Source organism: Haliotis rubra, unplaced genomic scaffold, assembly GCF_003918875.1.
Source record: "Haliotis rubra isolate DU_JTF1 unplaced genomic scaffold, ASM391887v1 Scf269, whole genome shotgun sequence".
Classification (NCBI taxonomy): domain Eukaryota; kingdom Metazoa; phylum Mollusca; class Gastropoda; order Lepetellida; family Haliotidae; genus Haliotis; species Haliotis rubra.
The window spans coordinates 121,687-136,387 of NW_025766769.1; the positions used below are offsets into that span (position 1 = coordinate 121,687).

The 14,701-nt window shown below is 42.9% G+C and overlaps 2 protein-coding genes across 2 annotated transcripts in view; one reads left to right on the forward strand and one right to left on the reverse strand.

Moving 5' to 3' along the window:
• Positions 1–5,580, reverse strand: part of LOC124280495 (transmembrane protein 143-like) — a 42,062-nt gene extending 36,482 nt beyond the window's left edge. The window contains 1 exon segment of the mRNA XM_046716434.1: positions 5,497–5,580. Coding sequence (XP_046572390.1) covers positions 5,497–5,568 — 72 coding nt within the window. The 5' untranslated portion in view covers positions 5,569–5,580.
• LOC124280496 (DNA replication complex GINS protein PSF2-like) overlaps positions 5,578–14,701 on the forward strand; it is a 34,589-nt gene continuing 25,465 nt past the window's right edge. The window contains exons 1-2 of the mRNA XM_046716435.1: positions 5,578–5,820; positions 13,874–13,988. Of these exons, the coding sequence (XP_046572391.1) occupies positions 5,593–5,820; positions 13,874–13,988 (343 nt within the window). The 5' untranslated portion in view covers positions 5,578–5,592. The remainder of the gene's footprint in view (positions 5,821–13,873; positions 13,989–14,701) is intronic.

Below are 14,701 nucleotides of genomic sequence, written 5' to 3' on the forward strand. Positions count from 1 at the left end.
GGGTCACTGAAGAGACACCAACAGGACAACAAGGGGGCACTGAAGGGACACCAACAGGGCAACAAGGGGACACTGAAGGGACACCAATAAAGCAACAAGGGGACACTGAAGGGACACCAACAGAGTGAGTGAGTGAATTTATATCTACGCCGCACTCAGCAATATTCCAGCTATATGGCGGCGGTCCATAATTAATCGAGTCTGGACCAGACAATCCATTGATCAACAGCATGAGCATCGATCTGCGCAATTGGGAACCGATGACATGTGTCAACCAAGCCAGCGAGCCTGACCACCTGATCCCGTTAGTCGCCTCTTACGACAAACGTAATCGCCTTTTGTGGCAAGCATGGGTTGCTGAAGACCTATTCTACCCCTGATCTTCACGGATCGGTCACCAAAATATAGCAACAAGGGGTCACTGAAGGGACACCAATAGAGCAACAAGGGGTCACTGAAGGGACACCAAGAAGGCAACAAGGGGGCACTGAAGGGACACCAATAGAGCAACAAGGGGGCACTGAAGGGACACAAATAGAGCAACAAGGAGACACTGAAAGGACACCAATAGAGCAACAAGGGGTCACTGAAGGGACACCAATGGGTCACCAAGGGGTCACTGAAGGGTCACCAAGGGGTCACTGAAGGGACACCAAGAAGGCAACAAGGGGGCACTGAAGGGACACCAATAGAGCAACAAGGAGACACTGAAAGGACACCAATAGAGCAACAAGGAGACACTGAATGGACACCAACAGGGCAACAAGGGGTCACTGAAGGGACACCAACAGGGCAACAAGGGGACACTGAATGGACACCAATAGAGCAACAAGGGGTCACTGAAGGGACACCAACAGGGCAACAAGGGGTCACTGAAGGGACACCAATAGAGCAACAAGGGGGCAGTGAAGGGACACCAACAGGGCAACAAGGGGGCACTGAAGGGACACCAACAGGGCAACAAGGGGGCACTGAAGGGACACCAACAGGGCAACAAGGGGCACTGAAGGGACACCAACAGGGCAACAAGGGGTCACTGAAGGGTCACCAATAGAGCAACAAGGGGACACTGAAGGGACACCAATAGAGCAACAAGGGGTCACTGAAGGGACACCAACAGAGCAACAAGGGGCACTGAAAGGACACCAACAGGGCAACAAGGGGTCACTGAAAGGACAAGACAACAAGGGGGTCAATGGGACACCAACAGGTAACAAAGGGGTCACTGGAAGGACACCAATGCGAGCAACAAAGGGGCACTGAAGGGACACAATAGAACAACAAAGGGGCACTGAAGGGACACCAACAGGGCAACAAGGGGCACTGGATGGACACCAAGGGCAAATCAAGGGGCACTGAAGGGACACCAACAGGGGTAACAAGGGGTCACTGAAGGGACACCAATAGGAGCAACAAAGGGGTCACTGAAGGGACACCAATAGAGCAACAAGGGTCAGAAGGGACACCAATGAGCAACAAAGGGTCACTGAAGGGACACCAACAGAGCAACAAAGGGGACACTGAAGGACACCAACAGGGCAACAAGGGGTCACTGAAGGGACACCAATAGAGCAACAAGGGGACACTGAAGGGACACCAATAGAGCAACAAGGGGTCACTGAAGGGACACCAACAGAGCAACAAGGGGTCACTGAAGGGACACCAATAGAGCAACAAGGGGACACTGAAGGGACACCAATAGAGCAACAAGGGGGCACTGAAGGGACACCAACAGAGCAACAAGGGGGCACTGAAGGGACACCAATAGAGCAACAAGGGGGCACTGAAGGGACACCAATAGAGCAACAAGGGGACACTGAAGGGACACAACAGAGCAACAAAGGGGGCACTGAAGGGACACCAATAATAGAGCAACAAGGGGACACTGAAGGGACACCAATAGAGCAACAAGGGGGCACTGAAGGGACACCAACAGAGCAACAAGGGGTCACTGAAGGGACACCAACAGGGCAACAAGGGGTCACTGAAGGGACACCAATAGAGCAACAAGGGGTCACTGAAGGGACACCAATAGAGCAACAAGGGGACACTGAAGGGACACCAATAGAGCAACAAGGGGTCACTAAGGGGTCACTGAAGGGACACCAACAGAGCAACAAGGGGTCACTGACGGGACACCAACAGTGCAACAAGGGGTCACTGAAGGGACACCAATAGAGCAACAAGGGGTCACTGAAGGGACACTAAGAAGGCAACAAGGGGGCACTGAAGGGACACCAATAGAGCAACAAGGGGTCACTGAAGGGACACCAACAGAGCAACAAGGGGGCACTGAAGGGACACCAATAGAGCAACAAGGGGTCACTGAAGGGACACTAAGAAGGCAACAAGGGGGCACTGAAGGGACACCAATAGAGCAACAAGGGGTCACTGAAGGGACACCAACAGAGCAACAAGGGGGCACTGAAGGGACACCAACAGAGAAACAAGGGGGCACTGAAGGGACACCAACAGGGCAACAAGGGGGCACTGAAGGGACACCAACAGGGCAACAAGGGGTCACTGAAGGGACACCAACAGGGCAACAAGGGGTCACTGAAGGGACACCAATAGAGCAACAAAGGGGGCACTGAAGGGACACCAATAGAGCAACAAGGGGTCACTGAAGGGACACTAAGAAGGCAACAAGGGGGCACTGAAGGGACACCAATAGAGCAACAAGGGTTCACTGAAGGGACACCAACAGAGCAACAAGGGGGCACTGAAGGGACACCAACAGAGAAACAAGGGGGCACTGAAGGGACACCAACAGGGCAACAAGGGGGCACTGAAGGGACACCAACAGGGCAACAAGGGGTCACTGAAGGGACACCAACAGGGCAACAAGGGGTCACTGAAGGGACACCAATAGAGCAACAAGGGGGCACTGAAGGGACACCAATAGGGCACTGAAGGGACACCAACAGGGCAACAAGGGGGCACTGAAGGGACACCAACAGCAACAAGGGGGCACTGAAGGGACACCAATAGGGCACTGAAGGGACACCAACAGGGCAACAAGGGGGCACTGAAGGGACACCAAGGGGGCACTGAAGGGACACCAACAGAGCAACAAGGGGGCACTGAAGGGACACCAATAGAGCAACGAGGTGCACTGAAGGGACACCAATAGAGCAACAAGGAGACACTGAAAGGACACAAATAGAGCAACAAGGGGTCACTGAAGGGACACCAATAGAGCAACAAAGGGAAACTGAGGGGACACCAACAGGGCATCAAGGGGCTCTGTGGGGACACTAATAGGCCAAATGGGTTTGTGACTCTGGGGTGTGTGTACCCAGATAGCATTCAAACATTGGCCCAACGTTTGCAGTGGTTGGCAACGCCATGGTCGGATTTCCTACGCTGACCTGATGTTGGCCTGATGTTGACCTGATGTTGGCCCAATGTAAGGTAGCGTCACAGAAATTATATTTAAGGGACCCTACTAAAAACTGTTTTTCCTAGAGGGTACTTTGGTTTGTACACCTTTCTTCGAGCAGACGACACGACATGATCACAGCCTGGCCATCAGAGTACAGGTTTCCTCGAACATAGATACGATTGTAAGTGTTTCATTATGTGTGTATGTATATGTGGAATGTGTGTTTCTCCTATGATCCAGTGACACCAGACATCCAATTATTTTTTTTTAAGGCAACCAATGTTTGTTCACATATCAAAAATCGATGCCTTGTCAAGTCATTAGATGTTTATGTCAGTGTTTTATTCAGAGGCTAAGGCGCAAGGACAGACCTTGGATACAGGTGGAGACCTCCTGTGATTATTTCTTCTGCCTCCTCATTTGAGGGCTGAATATATAAGCCTCCCCTGCCACTCAGCTGCATTTCTGACTTGTTATTTAAGAAATATACAAAAGTCACATAAACCAGAATTATGTGTTGTCAACAAAATTTTAACTAACCAAGAAAATAGATTTTGGGACGTTAGATGAACAGACTATTCGCCCCTACTCTTGCCCTCAATGTTAAATTTCTAGGGTAAGCCAAGCAAAGTTCAAGTGCAATATAGAACAAGTTTTATGGATAACAACTTCTTTATTTCGTGAGTGCGACGTTTCGATACAGATTCTTGTACCGTTGTCAAGCAAGTGCTTGACAACGGTACAAGAATCTGTATCGAAACGTCACACTCACGAAATAAAGAAGTTGTTATCCATAAAACTTGTTCTATATTGTACGTCTCAACTTCTAAAATGCCACTCAAACAAAGTTCAAGTGTTTCACATCATTGTGTTGTGCTTTTACCAGGGCCTGTTGTATGATGGATATTAATTTGAAAATCAACTATTCTTTAATATTGTCATTTGTGATAAATAAGGCCTTAAATATTGTTTTGGAATATGCATAATATATTAACTAATTGTATTCAGAAACATTTTAGATTATTCTTGAGCCTACCTCAAGCTTTCAAGAGCTGCTCAGCCAAGACAGATAGAGAGCATTTAATTGACTTGATTGTTTCATGGGTACAGCCCAAGGTGACTTCAACTTGAATGTATTGCTTGCTATGTTGGAGGTATTGAGGAGTTAAATAGACATTGGGCCAATGTTTCTTTGCCAACGTTGAACCAACGATGATTATATAATGGTGGCGCAGTGTTTGCTCAACGTTGGCCCGACAGTCAAAAAGACATTGACATCAATGTTGGCCCAACGTAAATGCTATCTGAGTACCTATGCCTACACTAAGCAAGTCACAAATGGAGCATATCTTCATGTATTTTCATGCAAGCATACACACACTAATGAATAGTAGGAATGTTATAATATCAGACACTCCCCTCGGCTAGTAATAAAGTGAGTTTAGTTTTACGCCACACTCAGCAATATTCCAGCTATATGGCGGCCGTCTGTAGATAATCGAGTCTGGACCAGACAATCCAGTGATCAACAACATGAGCATCGATCTGCGCAATTGGGAACCGATGACATGTGTCAACCAAGTCAGCGAGCCTGACCACCCGATCCTGTTAGTCACCTCTTACGACAAGCATGGGTTACTGAAGATCAATATGTTAACTCGGACCTTCACGGGTCGCTAGTGATAAAGACTGGTACATTGCACATACACAGAAGTTGTACATACCCATATCAAGTATGATTCCTTCTTACGCCCTAAATAAAGTGCCTGAATCAACACTTCTGGGATTTTCCTATTTCACGTTAACTTAGGAACTAAATAGACTGGGTTTGACGAGCAGAATTTACGGTGGGTACGTTCACTGGCGTTTCACTTGTTTATATATATGGAGAGATCATCCATGCTAGAGTTTGCTGTTATACTTTGTATCAAGTTATGGGTTGATGCACTCGTATATATGGGTTTTTTTCATCATTCTTTCTGCCAGTGTCATGTTCAATGTCAAAACATGCTCTGGCGAATATATTGCCATGTGAAAAGCACGGGTCTTTACGGGGTAAAATGCATATCGCCTAAATATTTCCAAATGCAATAACACTAAAAAGTTGTTACTTTTCCCGTTTCAAATCGAAGCATATACTGTCCCAAGAACCCGGCTTCTCTTCGAAGCAAGGAGGCTGCCATCTTTCGCCAGTGCCTCGGCGCATAATGCGGAAACGGAAATACAGAGTGTCCTTCACCTTCTACATATTTTGCGGGAAAATTGACACTGTGCACAGTAGATATCTGTTGTGTATATCATATCCAGAGAGGAAATGGTATGACTCTGTGACTTCTTTAGTAGCCATGGATCCGGCAGAAGTGGAGTTTTTGGCCGAGAAGGAGTTGGTGACGATCGTACCGAACTTTGCACAAGATAAGATCTATCTGATCAGTGTGAGTAGACTTTGTCTAAGACTCTAAGTAGTCTACGCGTTTTATTCCAGAGCGATCGATGCTTTGCCCTCCGATCGTCGTATCGTTGTCTGAGGGTTACTCATTTAGATTGACGAATTGTGTGCATTTCTCCACAGCAGGAATCATGTTGATAACCAAAGTGCACTTTTTCTGATCTTAATTATCGACTGACCATTAAAGGGGCACAGATCAGGAGCGATTAGAGAAAAGATTTCCGCCAGTAACCCCCGTATTTTTTTCAAGCGGGGGTTACCTGCGGAACTCTTACCAGCGATGAATATTTCTCGCCAACAGTCTAATTATGAAACCGAGCTGCAAGCTGGCCAGTACCTGCTCCCTCGACCGTGGTGGACACGGGGGCTGGGTGGACAGTAGGTCCACCTTGGCAAATTATTTTCAACCGATACAGCGGGACATAAGCAGGGTGGATGCCCATCAGTTGCCGTTATTTGAAAATATCCCCCGTACTTCATGTCTGATTGCAATAAGTATCCAAGCAGTGTAGGCTTGTCAGATTTTCTAATTTCTGGATGGTATAGTGAGTGATTGAATTCGATCTGATTTTTTACCACAATATTTAATCATGTCATGTAAAAATATTATGCTTATTATGATATTAAAAAAACACATTTGATTTATTTGAATCCGTAAACTAAACAACCACACTTTGCCACTGCGAGAAAAATCTGAAAATTTACTCCGGTAAATAGGTATATACAAGTTAAGGCTCCCCACAGCAAACACTTAGAAAGATATATTTCTTATGCCACAATGAAGTTCTGTTCGTATCCTTCAAACAGTGTCAGCCCATAAGTTTTTTTAGGCAATTAAAATTGCATGCAATATAGCGATTACTACCCCCTTAGTTGTAACCCGTGTTTGGTTGTATAAACCTACACGTTATTTGTCATCATTCACTTAATGGTCAGTTATTGAATTTATAGTGAGTGAGTGAGTATGGTTTTACGCCGCTTTTAGCAATATTCCAGCAATATCGCTGTGGGGGACACCAGAAAAGGGCTTCACACATTGTATCCGTGTGGGGAATCGAACTCGGGTCTTGGGCGTGACAAGCCAACACTTTAAGCACAAGGCTACCCCACCGCCCCTAATGAATTTATAACAGGTATAATTAGTGGTAATATCACTCAGATTACCTGACAGTGGTTCCCATTTGGCATTTCTCGTGTCTGCAGTAAATACTCAACATTATAAATTAAGGTCGGATGTGACAAATGTCCTACATGTTATCTGATATGCGCATGGAAGGGCAGCAAGACGAATTATCAGCTGAGTTACAAAAACAAACATTGATCAAAGAATTAACTGATAACCCGCTGATTGATTACTTACTTTTATCCTGCACAGTGGATTTGTCAAAGGTAGTGTTTATGTATGTAGATTTACTAATCTATACTGAATACACCCTGTCGTAAAGTATCTCTGTAAAAACAATGTCCTTCCTTCAAAGGACTGACCCCCAATCAGAGGAACAGATAAGCGGCGTATCTGCGTAAATTACGCAAATATTTATATGAAAACTCAATTCCTATTACGTCTATTGCGTACATGTACGCTTGTTTTTTAGTAAATACTCAATACATTTGATCTTACATGCGTACACACAAACATGTTAAGGTATATTGAGAGGTTCTATTTCAGCACATGAACTTGGCAACTTGCAGTCTTTCTCATCGTTTCTCACATTACTGATCAAATATAAACAACACGTAAACCAACATTTAAACTTTGTTATATTTTTACAATTAATGGAAATTGACAAAATACCCAATTGAGTTTGAGTGAGGTGGGTACAATTTATTTGGTTACTCAAAGGAAAATTAATATACCCAATTGAGATGAACACACGCGTGTACATAACTCAATGACCCCAAAAGTTATCTGTAGCTCTGACCAATATGTTGATTGATTGCTCATTATTGGCCAACTAAATTACTTTTTTAAAGAATGGTGGACATCATGCAATTAGTTGCCAGGTGTGCTATCTTGGGTGACCCATGAGACAATACACCAATGTGAAAAACCTGAAAAGATATACATGTATCACTTTTTCGCATATTAGACTGTTAAAAGACACATGACATGGAACAGGATTCTTAGTCAGCTGCATATGAATGGCATATCGTTCCTTTATGTGGATATTGATGGATACATTCCACGAACGAGGTAATAGCCTGACATTGTTGCTATAACTTTAGTCTGTTTTAATTTTAATATTTGCATTTTGTTGTATTCATTTGTGGTAGCATTCAACAGAATCAGTTTATTTCTTGTGAAGTGTAATGAGACATACAACATCATACACTAGGTTGCACTTATGGCGCGTGTGTGAAATATGATTCACGTTGGCAAACTATAAAATGTCTAGATATTACAGTCATGTTATAAATTAACTATTAGTACATGTATAAGCAGATCATTTGCTTTTTATTAAGTTTAAAAATACATACAAATATGATAATAAACTAATTAGGTTTATAAGACAAAATATAAAGACTGACTTTGTTATTTTTCAGTCCTAACATTTTTTACCACTGGCAGATGGTTAAACTTCAAAGTGTTCTCATTTGTTATCAAACTTATGAAGATGAAAATATTATCGAGTGAAAAAGATTTCATTGTTGTTGATCATCCTATACTTATACTGTCAATTACGCATGCGGGTGGTGCAGCAGAGGTCACAAACCAGTCAAGAGTCTATCAGTTTATTGCATGAAGGCCATAGGCCCATATACAAAATAAATATGCATAATATGTACAACATATACAACATACAACACACAAGTTATATTAAATCTCGTCTCAATACAAGTGTGTGATAGATAAATAGAGCTACCTTATATTGTTATAGGAATGCTTTACAGGAAAGTATTGAATATGGTTTTGTAGCATTAATATTTGATAGTAGCCATTGTGGAAAATACAGTTGCCGTAAATCATTATATACAGGACAAAGAAATAAAAAAAGTAATTCATTCTCTACAGTATTACAAAATGGACAGAACCTTTGTGATTTAATAATAGATGAATATCTTCCTTGATAGATATATAAATCATTTAGGCCAAGTCTCAGGCATATGAAAACATTACAAAGGTTTTTATTACGTAAGTTGTATAGATACGACTGAGGTTCAAGTAAAGATATATTTAAACTCACGATAACAATCATATCTTGAACTTTCATGTAAAGAAGAATGCCAATCTTGTTTAAAGATATCGATAGCTCTGGTACGAAAATGTTTGATAAATGCATTAACGTTGCCAAGGGTTTGGGATAACCAAACAAATCCAAAGCCGTATCTAAACAAAAGATTACAAATACGGGTTGCCCGAGTATTTTTACCAATATTATCAAGATGGACAATCATATTGTAGGTTTTTTGGGCAGACAATGTTCTGGCATATTTATTACTTTACACCAGTACTTTAAACAGCGAGAATAAGAAATAATGTACAAAGGAAATCTCCCACATTCACTGTACACCATATTATTAGGGGTAGACATACCAACATTTAGAAACCCTTTACAAGCAAGAAGATGAACCTTTTCAATGGGATAAAATTCCTTGTAGCCCCAAATTTCAGACCCTTACTTCCTCTTCTGTACTGAAGGACCTCCAATTGAAATTTACAGACAACTCATCTGTTCAAGATAATCCAAACACATTAAATTCAAGGAACAAACTTAGAACATATAGAAAATTTAAATCAACTTTGAACCATACCTGCAACACTGCAAGATAAAAAAATACCGTATCTACTTCACAAAACAAACTAAGACTGAGTGATCACAGGCTAAAAATTGAACTGGGGAGAAGAACAAGATCACCTACACCTTGATAGTATAGAAATTATTTGCTACCACATGTACAACTTTAAACAAATATAGAAGATCTGATTGTCCTAGGCCATTATTATTATTATACACATTATTACATGTTTTGTTACTCATCATATATATGTGATTCATTATATATCTTGTTTATGTAGTTTATAGAATATTGTCACTGTTTCTGTGTGGAACCTTTGCACAATAAGTATTTTATCTCTCTTATCTCTTTATCTCTGAAGAAGAATAGGTTGTACTTCGGAATCCAACAATTTGAAAAATATATTGGGACCAACAACCCCCAACTTTGGTATAACAGAGAGCAACTGAAGTAGGGCCCTTTTCCCTCTAATTGCCAAATTAATAATATATTTATTCAGATTTAGTGTATGTATAAACAGTATCCCTTGATTATTTATATTCGTTAGCAACAGTCTTATGTTCACATTGAAGGTACCAGTTTTCTTTAGCTGCCGTTAGACCACCCTTGCGAAAAACAACAATTTTGGTTTTATCAAGATTAACGTCAAGAATTCTGGAATATCATCCGGTTACTCACAGGAGAAAAACAATAACAATAGCAACAACCAGTCCACGGAAATTTCTCTGGAACACTGCCCCTTTAAGAGAAATATGGAGCAGAATATTCATTTAAGGGGTCGTTTTGGGGGACACAGCATAAATCACGAACCGGTTGACATTTCTGGGTTATCTTCAAAGTATGTACATGTGACCATGTACAGAAAAACTATTAATATGCATTAAGCTCATTTGATCTCTCTTCTTTTGATGTGAAATATAACGCATCTTGTTATCATTACAGTTTACATTGTAGAACCTGATAATCAACTTGATATTAGCATTTTAGTAACTGGATCATGGGAATAAAGTTCTGTGGCACTCAGGAATCATGTTGACCTTGAGTTGTCTTTAAATGTAACACAAACTTCTGTACTTTAAGAGAGTACATGACATAATAATGCTACATCAAACACTGAGCAGTTATGAGTTGAACATTTTTACAGTTTGTGGGTACACATTATCATGATTATAGTTGACCTTTAGTGTCTTTCAGTCATCATATCTTCATGGCTTGAATGAGTGAGTGAGAGAGTTTAGTTTTACGCTGCACTCAGCTATATGGAAGCTATATGTCGGCGGTCTGTAAATAATCGAGTCTGGACCAGACAATCCAGTGATCAACAGCATGAATATCGATTGATCTGTGCAATTGGGAACCAATGACATGTGTCAACCAAGTCAGCGAGCCTGACCACCCGATCCCGTTAGTCGCCCCTTATGACGAGCATGGGTTACAGATGATCAATATTTTAACCCGGACCTTCATGGGTCTTGATGGCTTGAAAACTGGTCTGCCATTGGCAGTAAAGGTGTTGGCTTGCCTTTCATTATGTGTGGCATCAGCTGTTAGTACAGGTGTTGTTGTTGCTGTTGGTCCTTGTTGTTGGGTTGTTGCTGTTGGTCATTGTTGATCAGGCTGTATTGGGTGATTGGCCTCTTCTGCTAACATGCATCTCCTGGTGGCATTAGAGAAATGTTGGCGGTTTGGGTGGTAGACCATTTCATCTTGTGTACGGACTAGATATGATCTTGGGGTGTCCATCTGTTGAACATAGGCTGGAGAAACAGTTATAGACACCAGACGATAACAGGGGAAACTGTTGCTTCAAGTATGCATATGGGATTTCATTGGCAGGTGACCCACTTTGTTTTCATGGATAATTGTCCCCTGCGGCAAAGCGGAGTGAGTGAGTGAGTGAGTGAGTTTAGTTTTACGCCGCACTCAGCAATATTCCAGCTATATGGCGGCGGTCTGTAAATAATCGAGTCTGGACCAGACAATCCAGTGATCAACAGCATGAGCATCGATCTGCGCAATTGGGAACCGATGACATGTGTCAACCAAGTCAGCGAAACTGACCACCCGATCCCGTTAGTCGCCTCTTACGACAAGATAGTCGCCTTTTTATGGCAAGCACATGGGTTGCTGAAGACCTATTCTACCCCGGATCTTCACGGGTCTCGGCAAAGCGGAACCGGAGACTATGTATTCAGCGGCGTCCATATGTACGTCTGGATTCTTGTTAACGCGATATCTCATGAACTGTTGTACCCAATGTCTTCGAATTTGGTGACAGGCTACATTGGGGGATTACGCAGACACCATTTTATTTGGGTGACCTTGACCTTATCTTCAAGGTCACCGCGACACTTTGACCGCTTTTCAAACTTATTTAAATGCGATATCTCATAAAACATTGCACCCAATGGTTTCAATTATGTCGACGGCCTACAATGGGTGATTAGGCAGACACCAGTCATTTTAGGCATCTTGTATGTGACCAAAAAATAAAAAGTAGTAAATATAGGTATTCCATTCTTTAGCGACGGGGGACATTTCCATATCAGTGGCAAGCACTTGTTAATTCTATTATATCCAGGCTAATAGCTTTAGCTGTGATCTGATGAGACCATGAGATTCTGCATGTAGACAATGGTCGGGCAATAGCTGTGATGTGGTGAGACCATGAGATTCTGCATGTAGACAATGGTCGGGCAATAGCTGTGATGTGGTGAGACCATGAGATTCTGCATGTAGACAATGGTCGGGCAATAGCTGTGATGTGGTGAGACCATGAGATTCTGCATGTAGACAGTGGTCGGGCAATAGCTGTGATGTGGTGAGACCATGAGATTCTGCATGTAGACAGTGGTCGGGCAATAGCTGTGATGTGGTTAGACCATGAGATTCTGCATGTAGACAGTGGTCGGGCAATAGCTGTGATGTGGTGAGACCATGAGATTCTGCATGTAGACAGTGGTCGGGCAATACCTGTGATCTGATGAGACCATGAGATTCTGCATGTAGACAGTGTTCGGGCAATAGCTGTGATGTGGTGAGACCATGAGATTCTGCATGTAGACAGTGGTCGGGCAATAGCTGTGATGTGGTGAGACCATGAGATTCTGCATGTAGACAGTGGTCGGGCAATAGCTGTGATGTGGTGAGACCATGAGATTCTGCATGTAGACAGTGGTCGGACAATAGCTGTGATGTGGTGAGACCATGAGATTCTGCATGTAGACAGTGGTCGGGCAATAGCTGTGATGTGGTGAGACCATGAGATTCTGCATGTAGACAGTGGTCGGGCAATAGCTGTGATCTGATGAGACCATGAGATTCTGCATGTGAGACCATGAGATTCTGCATGTAGACAGTGGTCGGACAATAGCTGTGATCTGATGAGACCATGAGATTCTGCATGTAGACAGTGGTCGGGCAATAGCTGTGATCTGATGAGACCATGAGATTCTGCATGTAGACAGTGGTCGGGCAATAGCTGTGATCTGATGAGACCATGAGATTCTGCATGTAGACAGTGGTCGGGCAATAGCTGTGATCTGATGAGACCATGAGATTCTGCATGTAGACAGTGGTCGGGCAATAGCTGTGATCTGATGAGACCATGAGATTCTGCATGTAGACAGTGGTCGGGCAATAGCTGTGATGTGGTGAGACCATGAGAGACAGTTCTGCATGTGGTGAGACCATGAGATTCTGCATGTAGACAGTGTTCAGGCAATAGCTGTGATAGCCATGTTCTGCATGTAGACAGTGAGGGCACCATGATATTCTGCATGTAGACAGTGGTTGGGCAATAGCTGTGATGTGGTGAGACCATGAGATTCTGCATGTAGACAGTATTCAGGCAATAGCTGTGATCTGATGAGACCATGATATTCTGCATGTAGACAGTGTTCGGGCAATAGCTGTGATGTGATGAGACCATGAGATTCTGCATGTAGACAGTGTTCGGGCAATAGCTGTGATGTGGTGAGACCATGAGATTCTGCATGTAGACAGTGGTCGGGCAATAGCTTTTGTCTGCTGTGGTAGTTCATCACCATTTGCCACAGTAAGCTCAGTGATGTCCACGCATGAGATGACAGTTGATTTTCTCTGCTGGAGTATCACAGAGCCCTGAATGAACAACTGTGCTGATCCCCAGACCTACGTACCGCAGACACTGCATGTTGCCTGTGCCTAGAGGATTTTTGGGTGCTCAATTCGGTTCACCTGCTTTTTTTGTTGTTGTTTTGTGATTTTTTAAGTAAGATCATGTCCTGCTGTTATGTGCTGTGTTGCATGCGTGATTGTAGGGAGATGTTGGACCATTCATCCCAAGTATTCCACTGCAAGTGCCGCTTTGGATGGCAGTCAACTTGAAGCAGCGTCAGAAATGCAGAATTGTGCCCCCTGAATGGATGGATGTAGGTGAGTATACAACAGCTATGACTGTAAACTTGTATCTGTCCCGTCAAATTATACCATTAACATCAGCTACAGTGTTCGCGGTAGGGAAAAAAACTTTGCGTTCTTAAAATGCATTGCCCCAAGACTCTTGCGTTTGCCTGCACAGCAGGTGTATGTCCCTGCCAGAAAGCGACGTGGTCTCTAGGGGCTGCGGGGTCCCCCTGTAAAAAATTGAAATTTAGACGTAATTTCTTTCCATTTTAGAGCATGTTGTCATCATTTGCAAGTCAAATTAGCTGAGAGAAACTTTATTTTATTTTGCTGTTCCTTGGGGGAAATACGTTTTTCGGTTACTTGTTCTCAGAACACAAAACGCTTTGCGTGCAGAACACGCTGGTAGAAAATATTGTGTGTGAAATGTAGATTTATTTGCGTGAAACACGCAGGTTTTTGCATTACTACGAACACTGAGCTACATTGAAACAGTTATCAAGATAATAGTCGAAACCACATGTGTGGTTTGACTTTAAAAGAGAGCTAACTCTAGACTAGAGACTGGACAGACTGGAAGTATGCTGATTAGTTTCGTATCTGAAAACAGTTTAGCTAGTGATTTCCATCTATACTAATTACAGCAATTTGCTTTATGATTGTTAGACATATTTGTCAATATTACTGAACTGTGGATCACTTACTAGCTGGTTGTTAGATGGTGTCGGATGTGGGCCAACATT